At 51.3% G+C, this 23,574-nt stretch overlaps 2 protein-coding genes across 3 annotated transcripts in view; one reads left to right on the top strand and one right to left on the bottom strand.

The window, feature by feature from the left end:
* The first annotated feature begins 590 nt into the window (after positions 1 to 590).
* Positions 591 to 4,087, top strand: LOC129345465 (vesicle-associated membrane protein 1-like). 2 transcript variants are annotated; one of them, XM_055002636.1, is made up of 5 exons: positions 591 to 696; positions 2,301 to 2,430; positions 2,753 to 2,911; positions 3,473 to 3,524; positions 3,861 to 4,087. In XM_055002636.1, coding segments are annotated over exons 1-5 (360 nt in total). In that variant the 5' UTR covers positions 591 to 694; the 3' UTR covers positions 3,878 to 4,087. The 2 variants fall into 2 exon arrangements, with proteins under 2 accessions (XP_054858611.1, XP_054858610.1); XM_055002635.1 differs by having other exon boundaries at positions 3,473 to 4,087.
* A 7,187-nt stretch (positions 4,088 to 11,274) lies between these two features.
* SCNN1A (sodium channel epithelial 1 subunit alpha) overlaps positions 11,275 to 23,574 on the bottom strand; it is a 65,589-nt gene continuing 53,289 nt past the window's right edge. The window contains exons 7-13 of the mRNA XM_055002974.1: positions 21,700 to 21,798; positions 21,468 to 21,585; positions 21,231 to 21,309; positions 20,686 to 20,743; positions 16,112 to 16,167; positions 13,816 to 13,891; positions 11,275 to 11,807 (exon numbers count right to left, since the gene is read on the bottom strand). Coding sequence (XP_054858949.1) covers positions 11,496 to 11,807; positions 13,816 to 13,891; positions 16,112 to 16,167; positions 20,686 to 20,743; positions 21,231 to 21,309; positions 21,468 to 21,585; positions 21,700 to 21,798 — 798 coding nt within the window. The 3' untranslated portion in view covers positions 11,275 to 11,495. The remainder of the gene's footprint in view (positions 11,808 to 13,815; positions 13,892 to 16,111; positions 16,168 to 20,685; positions 20,744 to 21,230; positions 21,310 to 21,467; positions 21,586 to 21,699; positions 21,799 to 23,574) is intronic.

Below are 23,574 nucleotides of genomic sequence, written 5' to 3'. Positions count from 1 at the left end.
CGCACCAGCGCTGTAGGTGCGAGCCCAAATACACGTGTCCGCGTGTGTAGGTTGTCACGGTTGGTGGGCTCCGCCTGCCTGATGTCTGACAAGGTCTTAACTAAGGGTCACATTCCATGGCTGAACGAGCGGTTTAACCACCGCATTTATCCAGGCCTTGGCTTGATTTTTAAAGTGATGGGCAAACAGATGTGCAGGCCTCTGTGCAGGCTGTGCGAGCGTTCCCCGTAACGTGTGCACGGCGTTCAAATACCAGGTCGAACCTTTTCTGGCATTCCGATTCAGCACTTTCGCTCCGCGTCTCCCTTCGAAGTTCGGTGGTCGGGGAGGCCGTTGAAAGTGGCCGCGGCTGGGATTGGAGGGAACCCGCGCCCCGTCTCCAAAGATGAAAGAGCTGCGGAGGGGAGGGAACGGGCGCTCATTGGCTCGCTTCCTTTTGCCGGCAAGGCTTGGGGAGGGGGCGTGAGGAGGCGCCGCCTCTCTATTGGCTCTCCTCGAGAGGAGGCGTGACCGGCAGGGCCGCCCCGTCCCTCCCCGTCTATAAAAGGCAGGGGGTGGCGGCGGGGCTCTCGCTGCCGCAGTTGCCGTCGTGCGCGGGGGGCTTTCGCTTGGCGTGGACTCCGGAGCCCCCGGCCGCCGCCAGTCCTGCTCTGCTGCGGCGCGATCGAGGAGTTGCCTGGAAGGGAGGCCAGCCATGTGAGTAGACCGGGCCGCCGGGCCCCCGCCCGGGCTCTGCCGCTCGCCTGGCGCCGTTGCGGCACCTGCCGAGTGGCGCATTGCACCACCGCCGCCCCCCTCGCTCGCCATCCTCCGCCCCGTCGGGTCCGGCTGGGGACGGGTCATGCCGAGCCTCCCCAGCCTCTGGCGGGGCTTGCTCCCTTCAGGGCGCCGGGCTGCTTCCCCCCGGGACGCTTCCAGCGCTGGCTGTCCTGTCGGGAGGGATGGACGGACGCAGGAGGGGAGCGACATGGAACGGCGTTGCGAAGCTGGGGCAGGCTTGCATCCGCACGCAGCGCGCAGACACGCCGGGGAGAAGCGCTCGCTGTGTGAACGGCCGCGGCGAGGCGGCGGCGCTGCGGCCAGCAATCAAGGCTGCTGCCGAGGAAGGGTCGCCAATGCCTCGAGGGAACTGGGAGTGCGGGGCGAGGCGAGGCGAGGCGGGCGCTGCCCTGAGGAAGCCTCCCCTGCGCGGAAGGCCAGCGGCGCGTGTACGTGGAGGGGCTGGAAGTGGGGCAGTCGCTGCCCGCAGGAAGGCTGCGCGGGGAGGCCGAGGGCGGGCGCGGGCGATGCGCCGCTTTGCCCAGCGGAGCCGCACTGGCCCTTCCGGCGGGGCTCGCCCCGCTTTGCTTCTGGGTCAGGCCCTGCCCGGGCCGGCGGCCTGGTCCGGTCTGCCAAGCAGCCTCTGGCGCCCCGGGGGCCATTTTGCGGAGACCTGCCAGGCTGCCGCACTTCGGCGCCGGCTTCTGGGGCCTCTTCGCCCGCCCCGAGGGGAAGCCGCACCGCGGAGTTCTGCCGCCCGCCCGCCCGCCCGGTGACACAGCAGTTCCTTCGCGCGGTTCCTTCCCGTCCAAAGGGAGCCGCCCGGAGCGCGCGCCTGGCTTCCTGGGACGAGGCGGCGGCGGCGGCAGGCGCGCCCCCCTGGCCGTGACCTTGCGTGCGGCAGCCTTGGTGCCGGCCGGGGAGCTGCAGCCCGGAGGGCTTCCGCTGCCCCGGCCCGGCCTGCTGCCCAGGCTGCTGTGCCTGTAATGCGGAGCGGACCCGGCAGGCTCGTCCCCCTCCTTGAGACTTCGGGGCTCAGCGGCGGGTTGAAGGGGGCTCCGCAGCCTGTTCTTCTGCCCTGGCGCTCTGCGCTGCATTGCCCGTGCCAGGCCGAGACTGGTGCGGGACACGGCCCTGGACGGGGGAGAGAGAGTGATGTTGCCGCTTCCCTTGGATTTCTGTATTCCGGGCTCTGCCTGCCTTTGCCCTCTCGCGATCTCTGCTGCTTCTCTTTTGGGGCCTCAAAGGGCCCGGCTGACTTTGATCAATGGGACATCTTGGTCATGCATTAGGCCTACAGATACTCGGCCTAAAGATTGCCACTGCCCTAATTGTCGGGATTTCTTAAATTAATTGGCTACTGTGAAATTCAGATTAGATCTGCTGTCAGCCCGTTGCATTGTGTGGCTGACCTCTCCTCTTACACCACACAATGTGTCATCTTCTAAACTCAACCCATATTGCCCTTTTTAGCTGTTTATCTTGATGAATGAATACTGAGTATGGACACATGCTACTTAAAAAAAAACGTGTTTCCACAGGTCTGATCCAGCTCAGCAACCTGCCCCTGGGGCAGGAGAAGGTGGGGAAGGGGCAGGAGGTGCCCCAGGGCAGCCTCCAAACTTGACAAGCAATCGCCGTCTGCAACAGACTCAAGCCCAAGTAGAGGAAGTAAGTTGGTAGAGGGAGGGGAGAGGCTGTGGATCAGTGGGCAGAGCGTCTGCGTGGCATGCTGGTGGTCCCAAGTTCAATCTTGACATCTCCAGCTAAAAGGACCAGGTCGGAGGTGATGGGAGAGACCTCCGTGTGAGATGCTGGAGAGCCACTGCAGTCCGAGGAGGAGACCATACTGGCCTTGCTGGACTGGTGGTCTGAGTCAGTCCAAGCAGTTTCACGTGATCGTCTGGTCTTGGGCTGCTCCACACTGGACCTGCCTTGGTCCTTGGGGGCAAGAGACGGCCAGAGCTCTGGTCCTTTCTCTTTCTCTCTCCAGGTGGTGGATATCTTGCGGGTGAACGTGGACAAAGTCTTAGAGCGAGATCAGAAGCTATCAGAACTTGACGAGCGAGCGGATGCCCTCCAAGCTGGGGCCCAAGTGTTTGAAAGTAGTGCGGCAGCTCTCAAGCGGAAGTACTGGTGGAAGAATTGTAAGGTGAGCTGTTGATGGGAAAGGTCAGGGCCTGGCTGCAAGGGGGGCTGGGGCTCACTCGTAGAGCCCCTGCTGGGCACGCAGAAGGTCCCGGATTCAGTCCCCAGCATCTCCAGTTCAGAAGACCCGGGGCTCCTACTGGTGATGAGACAAACTTGTACCTGAGGCCCTGCAGAGCTGGTCCAAGTAGGTAATGCTGGCCTTGATGGACTGATAGTCTGACTGAGTTACGTCAGCGTCGTGTGTGTGTGTGTGTACCTGCAGCGTTGGGCCTGAGTTGGACAGGCTTTCTGCACAGGCGAGCCCAGCTCTCTCGCCAACACCTGTTCCTCAGTTAGAAGTGTTGGGATAGGTGGGCAGAGGAATCGCATGCCCCCAGAGGCCTTGGAGGCTGGCAGTGACCCGGAGAGACCAGTGAGCCAGCGTAGGACAAAGCAGCTCTGGGTGGCCGTGCTTCTGGGGGGTGGAGGTGGGGGTGGGTGCCTGCGGAGGACGGATGCTCGTGAGTCTAGGGAGGTGCTGCGGAGGAACGGCCGCCTCTAACCTGGCAACTCTTTCCTCCAGATGATGATCATGCTGGGAGTGATCTGTGCTATTGTGGTGATTGCCATTGCACGTAAGTACCGCGGGGGGGGGGGATCCTGTCACTGAGCTGCAAGCAGGGGACAGCCAGAGCCGCCTGCCTGCCGGCCTGCCAGTTATGGGGCAGGACAAAACAGTATCTGCTGACTTTCTCCTCGTGGTTGATAGCAAAGATCAGCAGATCTGGGAAGGATAATGTTGCCCTTTAGGGTAACGGGGCGCGTTTTCTCTGCTGGGGGGAGGCGCAGAGGTCTGTTGGGGGGTGACTTCTTTTCTTGGATGTTCAGCTGCCTGAAGTGTGGGATGCCTGGTGTAACGTGCCCTCTTGTTCTCTCCTTTCTCTTCCACCTCCTGTTGCTTCTGTCCCTAGTTTATTTTTTCACCTGATAACGTGGTTCCCCCTCTCCCCCAGTCCGCAGCCTCCTTTCCCCTCTCCCTTTCCTCCGCCCTTCTCTTCCTTTCTCCCCCCTTTCCAGCTTTAGCATTGGTCCCCCCACCCCTTTACTTTTGCTTGCCTTCCATAGAGACATCGGTGCCCTGTTTCTGGATTTCAGTTGAACCCCCCCTTCACAGCAGCTGCAGCTCCCAAGAGGGCCCACCTCCTCTCTTTTGGGGAAGGTGGTGGTGGGGCCTCGTAGAGCAGGGATGGGGTGGGCGGGCGGGCTGGCAGATGCCCTCTGCTAAGGGGGTGCAGGTTTCTGTTTCCATCCGGGGCAGGCAAGTCTCCACTCTCGGCTTCTCCAGGGCTTCAAGGCGTTCTGCTCAGCCTGACCTTGATGCCGCTGCTTGAAGAACAATGTAGGCATGAGGGGGGGGGGGCAGCAGAGATCCCAATATTTGTGGTTCTTTCAGCCATAGGAGGTTTAGGCTTCTGATGACTATGCAATATCTGGTTCTATGAAAACCACCTCTGGTGTGGACTTCGTGACTGGAGCAAGGAAGACGCTTGATGCCAGGCCCACGCTCGGGTGGTTTAATGCAGCTGGGAAAATGGCCGGGGGTACTCCTGGCCTGAAGTGAGGAGTACCTCTTACCCCTTGGGGTAGGGCTGATCTGCCTGCCAGTACTCTTGCCTCCTCCCCCTCCCCCAACAAAGGAGGAGCCCCTCCAAGCCACACACTGCAGACTTAGCTAGGCAGGCTCTTCTCCTTCCACCCTTGAGGCAGGGGCCTCTTCCTGGCCCGTTCTTCTACCTGGTCTGTCTTGGGGCCCGCAGCTGGGGTACCTGAGGCAAGCCCTCTGCTCCTTACAGAAACCTCGAGGTGGGATAAAATTATGTGCTTCCTGCCTCTCTGTGGGTGCTTGTTCCTTGCTTGGCTCCTTTGAGTGGAGCCCCTCACTCAAAACAGCAAGATCTGCACAGCTCGCAACTTAACTGAAGAGCAAGCCAAGCCCCTCAAACAGAGTTGTGCAGATTTTTAAAAAGCAGTAGTCCTCATAACCTGTGTTTTTAAAAAACATCTGCACTCAGATATGGTTGATGTGTTAGTTCTTAACATGTTACGGAGAAGCATTACAAGGAATGCTGATTGACAGGGAGGGGTGAGCTTCTCCATGTTCTTGAGTAGAGGTATGGCTCATGGTACAACTTTGAAGTCTAGTTTGGGTGGTCGACTCAGTGCACGGATATTGCAGGGTATTGCCAAATGGAGTTTGGAGAGGATGCCAAAGATAAAATTCAGTGCAGGCAGCGAGGTAGAGAATACTGTCAGAGGAAATGGAGGAATGGGGTTCCCAGGGAAGAAGAGGTGGGCAAACCTGGTCCTCACAGCAGTTTTATCTGGCCTCCGCTTGCCCCGCCAGGGTACTTGAACTTGCCCCTCTAGCATGCTGTGAAGGTGCTGTTTTTTTTCCTTTTGCATGCTCACTCATGCACCAGCATTTCACTTGCTGAGTCCATTGCCCTGCACTTCCCCATCTCTTTCTCCACCTTGGGGGGGATGATGGAGAAGAACAGGATTGAAGCTCTCAACACCTTTGGACAACTCTTAGTGGAACTGTGCTGGCGGAAGTACAACGGCCAATCGGGAGCTGGGTCCGGATCGTGAGGAAGCGCAGTGAAGTATACAGGCCCCTCTCGATCTCTCTCGGGCAAGGTTTGGGCCCACTTTGCTGCTGAGGTCTCTTTCCTCTCCAGAGAGAAAGAAGGGCCTCCCTGTTCCCTTTCTTCTAGTTTGTTCTCATGGGTGCTGTATGTAGCCTCTCCCCCACCCCCATCTACCTCTTCCATCTCTTTATGCATGGGCAAAAAATGTACACCCAGCCAGGCCCCTCTGCCCCGAAAAGCAAGGGACTGTTTTTCTCTATGCACAGGACTTCAGCCGCTTTCTCACCTGCGCGTGTGTGGTTTCTGTCTTTGTGAGGAAGGCAGCTGTAACTCTTCCTCCAGCATGTATAGCAACTGCCTCGTGTGCTCCTACTGACCTCTGCTAACAAACACTTCTGTGTCACCTTAAACAAATCCGGCTCATCTGTCCAAGCACTGGAGGGAAGGGTGATTCTTCTGGCTGGTGGCAAAGCTAAAGAAGCCAGATAGGAGTAACTGGTGCAAGAGGGGGTCCCCCTAACTGCCTGCTGCATCCTCCGTGATGACGTAGACTGCCTGCAGCAGAGATGCTTCTGCCACCGCTGGAGGAGGAGCCTCTAGGCCTGGCGCTGGGCTTGTGTTCTTGTTTGCATCGCTGGAGCTGGGCAGCTGGTTGGCTCGATAGGTTGTAGGCAGAGCTGCCCCATGACTGCACTTAAGTGCTTACCCCCAGGGTTGTTCTGTTACAGTTCGGACTTAACATGTCAAAGGCTGCCAGTCATTGGTGTGGACCCTTCCCCATAAAGGGGGTTGATGTTTTTGAATAGCCAAGTATGACGAACGATGGGGGGGGGGGGTCTCAGGTGGTTGTGTCCAGGGCAGCCTCTGACCTTCTGTCTCATGCTCAGCTCCCGTGTGTCCAGTTTCCTGCCTTCACTTACCTTTCTGGTACATTGCAATCTTCGGTTGGTTTGTCTTCTTTTTTCCACCGCCACCCAGATTCTCTGAAACTCTGATTGTGAGCAAAATAAAACTATGTCCATATAACAAGCCACGCGGTAACTGAAGTTTCATAATTGAGTGGGGGTACTGGAGCTTTGGAAGCGATCGGTGTAAGAGCCGGCACCTCGGAAGTAATAGTGCGGACGGGAGTGCAGAGAAGGTGCTCTTCTGCTGTGCTGTTAAAATGTCGTGTAACAGGCCAGGGGTAGCCTCGTATTGACCCGATCGGAATACCATTCCCTTAGCTGAATACTGGCATTGGTTCTGGGGCAGAAATGTGAGTCTACTTCATAGACTCAGCATGGCTTCTACTAAAAGCAGACTGCAGCTTTGCATTTAATATACATGATAATCTAAAGCAAGAGTGGTACTGCTGTAGTCCCCCCCACCTGCAATTGGCAAACTCTGCCACTGCAGCAATGCGCTCTGCTCCCAGATGGCCGCCCTTCAGGCATGCCCCGTGGGCAGAAGAACCCAAGTGAGAACTTTCATCCATTTATAGAGGCAAACTCCGTGTGCTGTTACGATGTATTTGTTCCGTTCTCGCCCAGAGCAGTGGCTTGTATCCGTAAATGAGAAAAGCGGTTCAGCTATCATTAGGAGTGGAGAGCTCCATCGTGTGTGTGCGTGTGACATGCAAGTGACACTCACATGGTGCACAGAACTGACATCAGCACCGATGGATGGTGGGAAGGTCCCATCCTAATCTAGAGCAGTGCCTGTCCTTGCCTTGATCCCGCTGTAAATTTCAGCTAGCTTACCCCCGGCTGTAGAGCCAAATTCATCCTCCTCCTGTTTCCGAGGAGCCCCTGTTCCCCCCTCGCAGCATTTGGGGTGCCTTCTGGATTGTAGCAGGGTAGATCCCCTCCTGCTTCCAGCACGGCCTTCTGTTTTGGGAGACTTACTGTGGGGTCCATGTTAGAAAGGAGAGGGGCTGTGTGTATGGAGGGTATTCACGTTTCACCCACAGCCAGCAACTGCCCCGGGTGTGTTTGAAGGGGTCTCCCAGTCCAGTTGTCTGCCATAACCTGACTTGCACTGAGTTTAAAAGCAAGCACACAGTCTGGTTACAAATACACTGGAAAAGCCGTCCTGGGTCTCCTTAGCTGCAGAGTTTGAGAAGGTAGCTCTCTCTTCACATGGAGGCGCTTGTTCTTTTCTTTCCTCTTCCATGTAGCAAATGTAGGGATTTCTGTGTAGGGGTTGGTGCTGCACTAACAGCTGCTCTTGCTAACAAAGGGTCATTGGCATGGATCCAGACTCAGTTTCCCAATGACATAATGCACCTTTCTTGTCTCCCCGCTCCCAATATCTATCCCTTTGTGGTAAAAGAGTGTTTCTAAGAGGTGGGAGACCCTGAGAAATGACCGGGCAGGGTGGGGGCCTGCCATGGGAAAGGTGACACTGCAGAAATGGCCAGTTTCACTCAGTGGCTTATCATAACAGCTACAAGGGAGTAGGAGCAGAACTTTCTCTTGTCCCTGAAATGTTAGAGTCCAGGGGCACTTGATGAGATTGATGGGTAGTAGATGCAGGCTGGACGAAAGGAAACACTTCTTTACACAAAGAGCGATTAAAATGTGGAATTGACTGCCGGAGGATGTAGTGATGGCCGCAAGCACAGATGGTTTTAAAATTAGACCGATTCGTGAACAGGAAGTCTGTTAGTGGCCACTAGCCATAGTAACTAAAGGGAACTTCCAGTGAACCGCTGGATCCCAGTGCCAGGAAGCAACCGCAGGGGGAGGCCTCGGCCTGCCTCCCCTGTTGGTTGGCCACTGTGAGAGAAGATGGCTGGACTGAGTGGACCATCGGTCTGGCCCGGCAAGGCTCTTACGGTTCTCTCAAATGCCACATGCTTCGTAGAGAAGAGGAGAGAACTCTGAATGATTTTCAGTTCACAGACCTAAAGCAAGAAATGTGTGGTAAAAACAGGACCCCGATAGACTGGGTGACAGGCGTGGAGGAAGGCGCAAGCTGGGCTTCGTTGGGTTTCCGTCAGAGGCGGTTAGTGATAGCATAATGATAGGTCCCAGTTCCTGGGAAGCAAGCTGATATGTTTATGGGAATACAAACACACAAAGAGAGAGTGACGGTGTAAAACAGCAAAACAACCAAAATAAACCGTCACCAACTAACTAATACGACTTCAAGAAATATACAAAACTCTTATATGAAAAGTTTACAAAAATTTACTCGTACAAAATTGAATTATAGGTATAAATATGTATTCCACAGAGCCTCTGTGGAATACATATTTATACCTATAATTCAATTTTGTACGAGTAAATTTTTGTAAACTTTTCATATAAGAGTTTTGTATATTTCTTGAAGTCGTATTAGTTAGTTGGTGACGGGTTTTTTTGGTTGTTTTGCTGATATGTTTATGGGATGCATTACTCAGTAGTCCTGGGAAAGAAGAGGCTGAGGTGGCATGTGCTCAAGAGTGTGAGAGGGAGCGCTGGGAGGGCAGCCGCACAAGAAGGCTACTGGCTCTCTCTTCCTGGCCCATTTGAAAATTCCTCCTTGACCCCGGGGGGCATTCTCTTTGTAACCCCAGTGCTGCGGCAGCACTGCTTTTGAGGGCGATGGACGGAGAGTCAAATTTTTATGGGTGGGTGGGTGGGGGTAGAATAGAGGAAGATTTTTGCCTTGATTTCCTTGCTGTGGGGTGGGGTGGGGGAACACCAGCCTTCAAACTGGATGTATAAATTTACCTTCCTCTCACTTCAGAACAAGGACAGGCAATATTGTAGCTTAAGTAGTTCTTTGAAGTGCTTCAATGTACCTTACTCATGTTGTGGAAAAGAGCAAGAGTCCAGTAGCACCTATAAGATTAACAAAATTAGTGGTAGGGTATGAGCTTTCGTGAGTCACAGGTATCTGAAAGAAGCGAGCTGTGGCTCACAAAAGCTCATAACCTACCACTAATTTTGTGAGTCTTACAGGTGCCACTGAACTCTTGCTCTTTTCCACTGCTACAGACAGACTAACACGGGGACCCATCGTGATCTTACTCATGTTGCCTACCTTCTCCCATCTTTGCCGTGCAGCCCTGCCAGCGGGCCCTTGCATCCAACTTCTAGAAATTTCTTTTGAGTGGGGACCCAAAGCGGTAGTTACATAGTTCTCCCTTCATTGTATCCTCACAACACTCGTGTGGTGTATGTTAAGCTGAGTGTGTGGCTGGGACCCGAGATCACCGAGCAGCCTGGGCTGTAGGGCCATAACAGAAGAGAAAACGACCTATGTGAGAACATGAAGCAGCAGACGAGAGGAATACCTCCCAATCCCCATGGGGAAAGGGGGAAGATGAAGGAAGGAAATCCTCCCTGGTGTTCCCAACGCCAGCGTGCCCCAAACTTTCCAGTTGAGATACTTTCCCCTTTCATAAATGATAGTAGAAACCCCCCCCCCCCTTGGTGGTTATCCTCAGGTATTGTCTGGATCACCCCTAGAGGCCGGCGTAGACCTCCTCCTTGCCCCAGGTGTGCCCTGACTTTGTCTGCATTGTTTCCCGGTGGCCCAGCTAGTGGGAGCTTTAGGGGGAAGCCTGGGATCTGCTCCAGAAGTCACATGGTGGACCTGCTGCTTCAGTGGGGATGGTATCAGGGGAGAACGGTCTTTCTTGTATTGCTTCCCTTCAGAAGATGACACTGGCCTTGAATGGCTGCATATTTCTTTCCCGAGGGAGTGTTAATGTACACTCCCTCAGAGAAACAGATTTCAGCTCATTTCCAAGCAGATTGCAGTTCCTTTCATGGCACAGTTTGGGAACTGGTGTTTTAAGGACACGGCCAGAATTCTGACCCACTGCCTGTCCTTAATACACTTTTTTATTTTTGCCAGCAATATGAAAAGGATCTCCAAGCGGCCAGTGGAACAAAGTAAGGGGCTGTGAAGGGCATGAATGTCCCCCCCCCACACACAGGAAGAGGGCCTTGTGTCGTTTTCTTTTCGCTGCTGCCCAGCAACATTTGGCACAGCAGCAACGCGTCTTCCGCATGGCAGGTTTCCCATTTTCCCAGCCCCTACATGGCAGTCCTTCCCCTTGCAACGAAAGGGAATAGAGGTGGGCCTTTTCCTTTTAAAAAAAACCCCGAAGGCTTAGAATTCAGAGAATTCTGACAGATTCTTATAACGTCATAATATGGCAACCTGGTTGTAACATTATAATACATCAAGCGCTGATTTTAAAAACAAATTTTGCAGCCTCAACAATCCCCCCCTCTCCCGAGGGTTTTGTATTTTATGCTGTCTAGTGAAGGTGGGGTGGGGCTGTGAAAATGGTCCTGATATGAGTGGGACTTGGGGGGGGGGTCTAGATCTTCCTGTCCCCACTAGCGCAACAAAGCTGATTTAGGAAAATGCAGGAAAAATGGGGACAAGCAGGGAGGTGCACAGAACCGCCATGATGCTGTGGGGAGGCGGGAAAATAACCTGCATAATCCCATGCCGGGACAAATCCTTTTTTGCGTCTTTGCTTATATTGCCTAAGAAGGCTTTTTAAAGCACTGTTCGTAAAGGCTGTGTGTTTAGAGAGAGAGAGACCACCCTCTAAGAGATGGGAGTCCACAACAGCAAATCTGGGGCGAAAGATAAAAAATGGGGAGCCTAATGCAGGCAGAAGGGTGTGCAGGTGTTAGCCTCTCCCTTTTGTGGCCTCTTCCCTTTTCCTGCTCATTTGAAGGTTTCTCTGGTTATGCAGCAGAGGTGGGATAAAATAAGCTCTTTGGGGATAGATACAACCCATCTCTTTTAATGTAGTTTTTTATCTACCTGAAGTGAACACAGCAACGGAAAACTGGGGAAAAGCTTGGTTGGCCCTTAGTCCCAACAGAACATCCTTGTAGCGTTCTTTAGGCATTTCCATTTCCCCTGCCCTGTAGGAGGTGTTGGGCTTATGGTTGCAGGAGCTAAGCACCGCCCTCCCCACACACACACTCAGACCCCTTCTGGGCCAAATGGGGTTAGGCTTCACTCTGTTCCTCTGCAGGGAAAGCTGTGCACAGCTAGTGCTTCCAAGCTGTTGTAAGAAGGCAGCATAGATGCAACAGGCAGATGCTGTGGGGCGCCAGGCAGAGAAGGTGCACCACAAACGGTGTTGTCATGGCCACTGGGGGGGGCGGGAAGGTCAGAGGATCGATGCAGATAGGCCCACTGGAAGGCCAGTATGCAAGTGACAGCGAGGAAGTCCAGAATCAGTTCAGCCAGCTCGACAACAGAGAGGACAGAGGAGCCGAACCAGAGACTCCACTGGTTGCCCAGCTGGGACAGCAACGTCACCACCTGTCAAGCGGAGAGCACAAAATAAGGAGAGCAGAAGAACTGCAGTGTTCCAGAAAGTCCCACTGCACTGTTTATTGGATGCCCCATCCTGTTGATGTATTGACTCGTTCTGAGTAATCCACCTTGAGGAAGGTGGACTATAAATAATGTACTGTAAATAAAGAAGACCTAAATAATATTCTGTTGCCCCAAATGGTTTTTCTATATATGTTGCAGCTAAGGTTGCCAACTCCAGGTTGGGAAATTCCTGGAGACTTGGAAGTGTAGGGGTTTCGGGAATGGTGGAACCTTAGCAGGATATAATGCCACAGGAACCACCCTCTACAGCAGGCGTTTTCTTCAGGGAAACTGATTTTTGGTACTCCAGAGATCAGTTGTAATTCTGGGAGATCTCCAGGTGCCTAATGGAGCTTTTCAGCCTTAGTTGCAACCCTGTGGGGCCCCTGGTGCCATATGATTGTGCAGGGGGTTCGACTAGGTGACGCTAGAGGTCCCTTCTAACCTTAGGATTCTACGATGGGGCTTAACCCATCTCTTATGCATCTGCAATGTGTGCTCTGGAGCTGTATTTGTCCTGGGGGGCAAGTGTATAAGTAAGAGGTGGAGTGCCCACTGGGGCAAATAGCATCACTCTAGGACCATTTAGGTTGGGGAAACACTGCGTGCTGGAGAGGAAAGGGTTAAGCCTCTCTTCCTCCTAGGCACCATATAACTGTGGCTTCCAAAGGGGGGGCGGGAATACTTGGGAATGCTGACCATGGGTGTCTCATCATCAAGAAGAGTTTGCTTTGGACAGCTTGTGTGCTCTTGTTGGGCCCAGACAGTCTGCAATATTTTGAAATTTGGATTTTGTCAAAATTTGACCTAAAATTTGATTCTCAAATGTCGGCATCAAAAATTTGAAAGCCGCCTCTTTTCATTTGTTGAAAGGCTAGGAAAAAGTGTACTGTATTATAATGCAAGTCGTCAGTCGGCATCAAATGTTTAATACTACATCATCTCAAATACTGCTCAGTGTCAATGGCTCTTGCAGAATTTTTGAATGGCAAACGCTGGCCACGTTAAATACTTGCAAAGCCCTGCGTTGCCTTGCTGTTTGTTGATTTTGCTTTAATTGCATAACTATTTTATGAGGCCCCTAATATGAGTGTTGTTGTCTGCTCTGTTCTGAAAGGGTGGCATGAAAGGGACAGAATTGCTTTGTTGTGAGTAATGTTTCAAACATTGTCCAACAGATGTTGATGACACGGTAGCCACTGCGTTGGTAGCAAGATTTCAAGCTGCAATTTTTTTTTTGAACAAAGGACTGTTGTTCGTGTGCTGGGGAAGTGCAGTATTTGGGACAGAAAAGCACCTGTCTGAAGGAAGGCCTCTAAATCCCACTGCAATGTCACGGAAGTCTGCAGATATGAAAGTCAAACGACCGGCAGTGCACGGTGTCAGGCGTCTTCCACCATGATGTGGGTTTTCTTACTGCTGAGGCTGCCCATAAAAGTGCAGCAAGGATGAGGTTTCCCCAGGCTGGGTCTCCCCACACTTCTTCTGCCTTCCCAGCCATTCCCTCCCTTGCACTACCAGAGAATTTTCCTTAAAGTTTTTGACCTACGGCTATAGCGTTATAATGTTATAGTGGTATATACTGATCAGCCCACACAACAGTGACATAGCAAGGAGTGCAAGGCGGCGGAATGGCTCTGCTATTGGAGATAGCGGGAGGGAAAAATGACACCAAAGTGGGTGGGGCCAGGAAAGAACTGGGTTTTCAGTCCCTGTGGAATCCAACCCGGCTTTACTGCAACCTTTTCCAAACATGTTGTGAAGGGAAAATCAGAACAATGCTAGGTGTGAGTGGAGCATGGCTCTGCGTGGAAGCAGAGAATACATCCTACTTCACATTCGCACCCGAGCTAGACCAAAGTGGGGTGAAGAAGACCGCCGTCATCTCACTAGGGCGGGCGAGCAGCGTGGAGCCAGCATGGGGCAGGGTGATGCTGAACAGAGTACGTACTGTGAAAGCAGGAGACTCTCCGTTGCTTTTATAATTCCACTCCTGAAAGAATATATTCACTTTGGCAATTCCATTCCTAGTAATGAAAGAGGGATTGAGTGAACCTAGCTTGGCAACACTGGCCCGTGGTGCCCCCTCCCCCACGTACTACTTCCCTCCTTTCTACATTTGCCCATTTCTAAATCTGCAAATGTGATTCTTTCCCAGTTAATTACATCAGTCCTACAGGCTACTTCCACCATTCATAAACCATTTAATGTTCCTTGGCATGAAGCTGAAATTGCGTGGCCCAAGGACCCCTCACGCCATGCCTGGACTATGTTTCCTGGTGCCTGCCTGCTTCTTCCCTAAAATGGCTGTTCCTCACAAGGCAAGGAATTGGGTCCTGGAGCAGGACATTCTTCAGGAAAGCCCAGGAGGCAGCGCTTTTGGGTTTGCAGGGAGCCGCCATTTGGATGCCTGGCTTGGAATGTCCTCACATTTTGTGATTGGCCCCAACCACAGTAACAACAAGGGGGGAAAGGGGTGTGGGGAAAGGTCCCCACAGACTCAGCCCAAACTAGCAAGGGAACAAAATAGAGGGGTCGAGTTACAACCTAAAATAAAGTATATTTAGAAAGTATTTATTATAAATGTGCACATCTATAGATTAAAAACAAGATTTAATATAGATTAAAAACATGGTACTGTACCATGGTCTGTTTGTATTGGTCATTGCACTGTACCATCATCTGTACATTGGGAATGTTCTAGCAAGTTTTAGCATATGTATGTAGCCTGCCAGTCAGGCCTTATGTTTTAAACTTGTTTTCAATTTATATATGTGCACATTTATAATAAATACTTTCTAAATATATCTTATTTTAGGTTGTAACTTGACCTCTCTATTTTGTTCCCAACCACAGTACGCCATTTTGTTACGGTGCCCACTATCTGTTCTCAAATTCTAAAAGTATCCACAGAATCAACAAGGCGGGGGGTCCAACAGCCCAGTCCTGGATCCCGACACCTCCTCCACCGCAGCCCCGTTTTCCAAGGGACAACCAGTTCTAGAATGCGCAGGGAGGGTTCCATGTCGGTATCCTGTACAGCTTCCCACCACGCTGGCTCTCTACGCAGAGCGCTTTACACAGGGGGGAGTTACTTTCAAATAAGTAATCTTCCACGGACATTCGGTGGTGGTGTTGCTTGTCTTCCACTACGGAGTGAAGCCTTCACTGCACGCATGCTTTCTCACCACTGCTAAGCACAGCTCTTAGGAAGAAAGTATCCTGTGGTGAATCACTGTGAGTTTTAAGTGACCTGGCTAAGAATTGTGCAGTCCACAAGGGGCTATGATCTCCTGTCCTATTTCATCACGATTAGGACAAAACGTCGAACTCTCCCAAGTTGAACACCTGACACTGCTTTAGGTCACGTGAGAACTTCGATCCATATCACTGTACGGTCCGTTCTGATTGGCCTACCAGAGCTCAGGCAAAGCTGCCCGCGGTATCTGCTGCCTGTGACTAGTTGGAGAGCCCAGGGATTGAACCAGGGACGTTCTGCTTGCAGAGCAAACGCTCTGACATGGGAGACCCCACCCTTTTTCAAATTCTCCTCCTCTGCCTCCTGGTCTTGTAGCCCTCAGGCAATCCAGTCTAATCCTGTTCTAGCAGCACATAAGGGGATGAACCTCTCAGTCACTGCACAAACACATCCAGCCAATTCATTGTGTGTGCCAAACGAGCATTTAATTGTACAGGTTCACCAGCTACAAGTATGAATTCCTGCACCTATATATGGTTTTACTAGCTGGGGATATTTGGCCTCCAGGCTTCTTTCTATTTGTTGTGAGCTACTTTAGATGGAGAAAAACATGGGAGTAAAGGCATTTTAAAGAAAAATTCCTTGTATCTTCCTGCTGTAGTCTGAACTATCTAAAGATGCTAATTTGGACCACTGGATGAAGCCTCAGGTCTAATCTAGGGCCACTCACCAATCTGTGGTTTCTGAGAACAATTTGTACTGTTCTGAGAAGGGGAAAGGATTTCTTGTATCACTTCTTATATTGTTCCTGGAAGCCCAGCTTTGTTTCCAGCAATCCAGCTAAAACTAAGCCAAGCAATCTTTTCTCTGACCCCAGAATTCACCACAGCTGCCTTCCGAAGAGCTGGCCACAGGGCAAGGCTCCAACTTCTGCCTGATTCCTTGCAAGTTTGCATTTGCTCCCTAGAATCCTATGGCTGGTTTCAATTCTGCCCACCAATGGAATCTCTCCCTAAATCCTCATTTTGACTGTAGGTGGAGCTCTTACCTCTTGGACGTGATGTTGTACTTATTCTGCCGAGACAGCATGTGAAACACCCAGGCCTGGGAGGACAGGAGACGTATGCCAACAGACAGACAGGGAAACAAACAAACAAACACAGTGCAGGAGTTAGCTGTGTGTTACATTCAAATACCTTTAACAGAGATGTGATGCCATTTTTTAAAACTGAAAACTGCTCTGGAAGCAGGGAGTGTGGAATAAACCGGGGGGCGGGGGGGGGTGAGCACATAATCCTCTCTTGCATTCTTATTTTCCTGGGTCCGCTCCATCAGATTTCCCTGGAAAGAAGAACCCCCTGCTACTTTGTCACTCTAAATTCTCCCTGTCCCAGTAGCCGTTTAATTTACAAAACAGCCAGGCCTCGCTTGCCCCTCACTTAATCCCAGAAGTTATGGCTGCCAAATTTCAGGTGAGCCACCGTGTGGTAATAATTCGTAATTACTCAAGGAACACCAAAGTCCTTTTAAATTAAACATTATAATGTGGTGTCAGCAACAGTTCAACAAGTTAAATTATAGAATTTTCACAGTAGTCTAAAAAGACCAAATGGGTTGAATCAAACAACAGACTACACATCCTTTTGTAATACCCTCTAATACCCTCCAAATATTAACTAGCTGATCCGATACAGAGGCTTAGCACTTTTGACATCTGCCCCTTTAAGTAATGTTAGGTAAGGAGGACTCCACCTGAGATCATTCGTGTAATTGTAGTGTGAACTCCTTATAGTATTTGTAGACTGCAGCAGTTTGCAGTCAGTCGCTCACTTTAGAAAGATTGATGAAGCTTTTGCTGATTTATTGGGAGTGGCTATTTTGGCAAGATGGTATAGAGAGAGATTTTGCACAGCAATTTTGTTATTTTATGCTAGGTTCAGATAATTTTGTTGGCTTTTGTTGGGATTATTGGATTTAGATAATTACCATAAGGGCTTTTTTCTGGGAAAAGAGGTGGTGGAACTCATTGGTGCCATACAAAGCATGTGCGTGCTCCCGGGACCGTGCAATGATATCACTTCTGGGAAATGGTGTCATTGTACAGGGTGGAGACACCCCACAGAGGATATAAAAACAAAAGATAAGGAGGCCAGGCTTAGCTCTAAACAATTAGAAGCAAGCCAGCGGGGTTTAAATGCCCCTTTCTGTGCCGTTGCACAGCAGCACAGAAAGGGGCATTTAAACCCCGGCTTCAGCTGCCTGGCAGGGACTTCCCCGCCAGACACCTGAAGAGACCGGCTGAGTTTAAAAGGTAGTAGAGAGGGAGAAAGACTGAAGGGGTGGAGGGAAGAAACAAGGGGAGGGGGCATAATGGGGGAAAGAGGCTGAATGGGCTGGGAGCAGGGAGGTAAAGAGATGGAGAATGAGTGAGGGGGGGTTAATAGGGAAAGAGTGAGAGGAGGTGGTGGAGAGGGGGAACGAGTAAAGGGGGCGGAGAGAAGAGGGGAAGGGGACAAGGAAGGGGTAATGGGGGAGGGAGACAGAATGGAGTGGGAACAGGGATGGAGAATGGGTGGGAGGTTAAGAGGGAGAGAGTGAGAGGTGGTGGCAGAGAGGGAGAAAGAGTGAAGGGGGGAAGGAAGAGACAATGGGAGGGGGCGCAATGGAGGAAAGACTGAATGGGCTGGGAGCAGGGAGGTAAAATGGAGAATGGGTGGGTGGATTAAGAGGGGAAGTGTGACAGGAGGTGGAGGAAAGGGAGAAAGTGAAGGGGTGAAGGGAAGAGACAAGGGAGAAGGAGACAGAGTGGGTTGAGGAGAGGGAGGAAAAGTGATAGAGAATGGGTGGGTGGATTAAGAGGGGAAAAGTGAGAGGATATGGTGGAGGGGAACAGTGAAGGGATGGAGAGAAGAGGGGAAGGGGCTAAGGAGGGTTAATGGGGGAAAGATGGAGAATGGGTGTGCGGGTTAAGAAGGTAAGAGTGACAGGTGGTGGTGGACGGGTAAAGAGTGAAGAAGTAAAGAGGTGAAAGGGTTTAAAGGAAGAGACAGAATGGGTTCAGGGCAGGGAGGTACAGAGATGGAGAATGAGTGGGTGGGTTAAGAAGGAAAGCGTGACAGAAGAGCTGGAGAGGGGGAAAGAGTGGAGGGATGGAGGAAAGAGAGAAGGGGTGTTAAAGGAGGAAAGAGAATGGGTTGGGAGGGTTCTGTCTCTTTCCTCCTTTAACACCCCTTCTCTCTTTCCTCCATCCCTCCACTCTTTCCCCCTCTCCAGCTCTCCTGTCACGCTTTCCTTCTTGATCAATCCACCTACCCTTTCTGATTCCTTACCCACTTTTTGTCTCCTTGCCCCAAATCCATTCTGTCTCTTTCCCCCGTTTCCCGCCTTCACTCTTCCCCTCTTAACCTATTCTCCATCTTTTTATCTCCTTGCTCCTGGTCCATTCTCTCTCGTTCCCCCTTCAATCCCTCTTCACTCTTCCTTGCTCGACTTCACTCTTTCCCCTTGTCTGTTCCCTCCACCTCTGCACTCTTTCCCCCTCTCTGCCACGTCTTCTGTCACTCTTCCCTGCTTAAGCCATCCACCCATTCTCCATTTCTTTACCACCCTGCTCCCAACCTATTCTCTCTCCTTCCTTTAAACCCTCTTGTCTCTTCCCTGTCTTACTTCACTCTTTCTCTCTCATAGGCACCTCCTATTAACCCTATTTCCCTATTAACCCATCCACCCATTCTATATCCCGGGTTTCCTCCCTGCTCCCAGACCATTCTTTATCTTTCTCCCATTAAGCTCCAAATCCATTGTCTCTTTCACCCTCTCCTGCCACCTCCAATCACTCCTCCTGTTTTTAATCCACACACTCATTCTTCATCTCTTTTCCTCCCTCTCCTCAATTCATTCTGTCTCCTTCCCCCTTGTCTCTTCCCTCCACCCTTTCATTCTTTCTCTCTTTCCTTCACCTCCTCTCACTCCTTCTCCACCTCTTTCCCTCCCTCTACTCAATCCATTCTGTTTCCTTCCCCCTTGTCTCTTTCCTCCATCCCTTCATTCTTTCTCCCTTTCCTTCACCTCCTCTCACTCCCTACCTCTTCACCCCCCTCACTCATTCTCCACCTCTTTCCCTCCCTCTACTCAATCCATTCTGTCTCCTTCCCCCTTGTCTCTTTCCTCAACCCCTTCTCTCTTTCTCCCTTTCCTCCACATCATACTCTTTCCCTCTTAACCCACACACTCATTTTTCGTCTTTTCCTCCCCGCTCCCAGCCCATTCAGTCTCTTTTCCCCATTATGCCCCCTCCCCTTCTCTCTTCTGCTGGCCAGACAGCAGAAGCAAGTGGGCTGGGTTGAAATGCCCCATACCGTGCTGCAGTGCAGCGGCACAGAAAGGGGCATTTAAGCCCCGGCTTCCAGTGCCTGGCCAGGCAGCAGAGACAAGCGGGTTGGGTTGAAATGCCGCTTTCCATGCTACTGTGCAGAAGTACCTGGAAGGCCAGATGAATGAGGGATTCAAGTTTAATTTGCCTTCCGTGCTGCTCCCAAGCCCTGTAACCCCCATCTGGCCACCGGGGAAGTCCCCGCTGGCCAGCTGAAGGGGAAAAAAATAAGTTTAAACCGCCTTCCGGGCCGCTCGAGGGAGGCGCAAAAGCAGGCAGGACACCGCAGCCAGGGGGAGAACTCGCTGGCTGGCTGGTTGGCTGCTCTGTTTTGCCCCGTGGAGGCCCAGTGTGCTAAGAGCCAGAGCCATGGCCTGCACGGAAGCAGAACCAGGTGGGCAGGGCCACCCAATCACATGGTTACTTTGGGGGGCTGCTGGAACGGCGTTCTGGTGCGTTCCAGCTGAAAAAAAGCCCTGATTACCATTTGACTCTGTGATATTTTTTGTGTTCCAGAAGCTACATTGTAACCGAGAACTTTTTCAACTTGTATTAACATGTATAGGCTTGGTAAGAAGTTTTTGGATTTATTTAATGTTTACATTTTGATATGATACTACCGGACATTGGTATTGAGTGTTTGCACATTGTATTTTGTTGTAGAACTGCCTTCTGTTTTCGCCAACAATTAATGACTGAAGATGATTTTATGAGAAAAAGTGAATGTGCCCTGCTGAAGATGTCTTTATATTTAACAGAAATGGGATAAATATTGGAAGCCGGTTGTATTTTTCATCAGTTTGTGGAATTAATGGCTTGCAATAGACTATTGTGAATATGCTGTAATATAATTTGTTGAACTGTTGCTGACACCACATTATAACACTTAATTTTAAAAGATATTGGTGTTCCTTGAGTAATTATGAATTATTACCACACGGTGGCTCTGTTGTATTGTTGGTAATACCACACCGTGGTCCATTGTAGGTATTATAGCAAATTTCAGGTGAGGCCCAGAGTTGTCCCTGGGTGACAGCTGGTCTCTGTGCGAGAGAGATCAGTTTCCCCAGAGGAAACAGCCTTGGATGGCAGATGTGGACAGCAGATCCCCGCCAAGCCCCTTCCCCTCCTCAGACTCTGCCCTCCACAGGCACTAACCCCCAAATCAACAGGAATTTCCCAAGCTGTAGTTGGCAGTCCCACCAGAAGTGATTTGTGTACGCATATACGACCAGAAAGTCTCTCCCTACCTCAGAGGCGGCGGAAGGCCAGTGTGAATATCCAGCCGAAAGCTGGTACTCGGTCACCCTAAGGAGTCAAGACATGAGATGTTTACAGCCACAGTGCGGAAGTAATCTCCTCCTGAACATCCAGATACTTCCTGCCCAAGTATTTCTGCCTGTGTTATTCTGTTGTCACTTAGACTAAATTGTGCCCAGCCGATATGGTTGCACTGCGCAGGCGATACGCGGAGTAAGGCCAACAACAACGACATCTTACTTCAAGGCATATATTAAGTTTTCCTGATATGCCTCATCAGTTTGAGAAAGTACATCCAGTGACAGGCGTCTGAAAGACATCGTTGAACAACTGAGTATTGCTGGATTTCTGGAAGATGTTTGGGACACGGGCATGCTCTCCCATGGCCAGAGTTTGGGAGGCTCGGGTAAACTGACGTATCAGATCTTGAATCCCAACCCTGTTCTGCTCCATTTTATTGAATATTTTCTTTTGCTAAGCAAGCCCTGTGGAATTTGACCAGCGCCAGGAATGCAACTCCACAAGTTCTACTCACTTGCATGGTTTCCGACATTTGCTGAAACAGTCCAGAAAGCCTGCCTTGAATTCAGCCTGGAGCTTGTAATAACAATAACCTCAGCAGGAGAGAGAAATGGACATAGGAGTTAGTTGTCCAAGCGGTGCACATCGAGTGAGCAAGCAAGGAGTTAGGGAGAGTGGGCAAAGGGATTCCCTAAGTAGGAAATGGGTGGCCTCTTCATTTCGAAATCCCTAATCTTTCCTCTGAACTTACCCCAGCCTGAGTGTTTAGTGTAGTCGCAATAAACTGCTCCAGGGGGCAATGGGTAGAAGTAATGGCCACAGCCGCAACGTTCTACCATAATTTTCTGAAAACAGGAACGGATGCAGACCTGGGAGAAGGCAAGGGAAACCCTTGATTACACAGGTAATGTCCCAGGTAGGTAGGCATGGTGCCAGGGCTCAGCTGGCATGGGGGACATGGTGCTGATGGGGAATAGAGATACCTGCTCAGTATAACGGGATGGGTAGAGGTTCTTCACTGGCACGTCACTCCCGTTTTCTGTGCAGTCGCTGTAGCTGCCTCCAAGGCGGTTTGTTGTTTCCTGTCACAACAATTTGAAACTTATCAGCTCAATGCATCTTCCGTGCCATCCTCTGTTTTCCACCTGCCTCTCCTGCTAAGGTGCTTTCTCTTGTTCCTCTCCCACCTGGTCCCAGCACGAACTGGCCCAAGGGCTTTTGGCATTCTAGTTGTGCTCTGAGCCACTGGCTGGCTTGGCAACACTGGCAGAGTGCTGGAGCCCTGAGTGCCGTGGTACTGCCTGCATTTAGTGCCCCTTGCACACCCCTGTCCTCTGGCACTCTCGGACTGCCTAGTAGGAGGGCTGCCTCAGAGCCTAGCACAATAGGAATAGGGGCATACCGGCCCTTATCATCAGCAGGCAATATGAAACCTCTGTGTTGGTCAATTATGATATCAATACATAGTGCCCTTACCTGGCCACTAGCATGCTATCTTCCACCTCTTCATCACAGAGCTCCATTATGCCTTTTCCTCTCCTGCCACATATTTCTGCATATTATGCTACTGCTGCACCACAATAAGCCATGCTAAGTCTGGGGCACACCCATGCCCCACCTTCAAGCACCCAGCCCTCTTCTCTTGATCAGTCCACACACACAGCTCAGCTCCTGCTTTTGCAGAGACTGGCCTGCATGGCAGGGGTGTCAGGATGGAGCAGGTTGCCAGAGGCTCCAAAGGAAGGCTTGGGGGAGCCTTGGGTTAAAGCAAATGGCCCACTGTAGCATAAGGTGGTGTGCCGAGCATAGCAGCACTGGATCTTTCGGACATTACCAAGTGGGCAGGTTGGATCTGAGGCTCCCACCTTGCACAACACTCAGATGCGAGCTCTTCCATTCCTGTAAAGAGTAGTGGATTTGGACCGAGACTGTGCTGTGCATGAGAAGGGGCTTTAGCCATCCCCCTGAGCCATTTTCCTGATCTGAAATGGTCTTGACGGGGGTGCTACTTGGCCCACTGGGGAAACCCAGTACACATGCCAAAGAGCGCTAGCACAAATCGAGCTTTGCACAGAGGGAAACTGAGAACCTGCAACTTCCCCACAAGGTGGATAGGTGAATATGTCAGGCTCAAGCCATGTGCTCCATCGTAAGTGTGCATACGTTACCCAGAGTAGACAGGCTCACCCTGTGTCCTGGGCAACCATCACACATGCCTTGCAGGTTCTCCTCCTTTTCCACACCGGCAGCGGCCAAGTCCGGTTGCGACTGTGGTGTGCGTGGACAAAGGGCTTCAGCCTTCTTCCCCCGGGCCATTTTCCTACTCTGCACTGTTTGACCTACTGGGGGAACCCATAGATCCTCTTGTGGCTTTCCCTAGCAGATCAAATGCTGCCCCTTCGGGATTGCTTCAGGTCAGAAAAATAGGAGGCGGGGATGAAAAGGTCAAATGGTTGATCATTTTATTTTCTGCAATTGCTGAACTTTTTTTTTTGCACGATTGTTGTAATGAAGATTAATGATGGTTGTTGGGGGTTTTCCGGGCTGTCTTGCCGTGGTCTTGGCATTGTAGTTCCTGACGTTTCGCCAGCAGCTGTGGCTGGCATCTTCAGAGGTGTAGCACCAAAAGACAGAGATCTCTCAGTGTCACAGTGTCAAATGACCTACATCTTTTCCACACTGTGACACTGAGAGATCTCTGTCTTTTGGTGCTACACCTCTGAAGATGCCAGCCACAGCTGCTGGCGAAACGTCAGGAACTACAATGCCAAGACCACGGCAAGACAGCCCGGAAAACCCCCAACAACCATCGTTCTCCGGCCGTGAAAGCCTTCGACAATACAAGATTAATGATGTTG

Source organism: Eublepharis macularius, chromosome 18, assembly GCF_028583425.1.
Source record: "Eublepharis macularius isolate TG4126 chromosome 18, MPM_Emac_v1.0, whole genome shotgun sequence".
In the NCBI taxonomy this organism is placed as follows: domain Eukaryota; kingdom Metazoa; phylum Chordata; class Lepidosauria; order Squamata; family Eublepharidae; genus Eublepharis; species Eublepharis macularius.
Note: the sequence above shows the minus strand (reverse complement) of the source record. Positions and strands in the feature narration are given on the sequence as shown.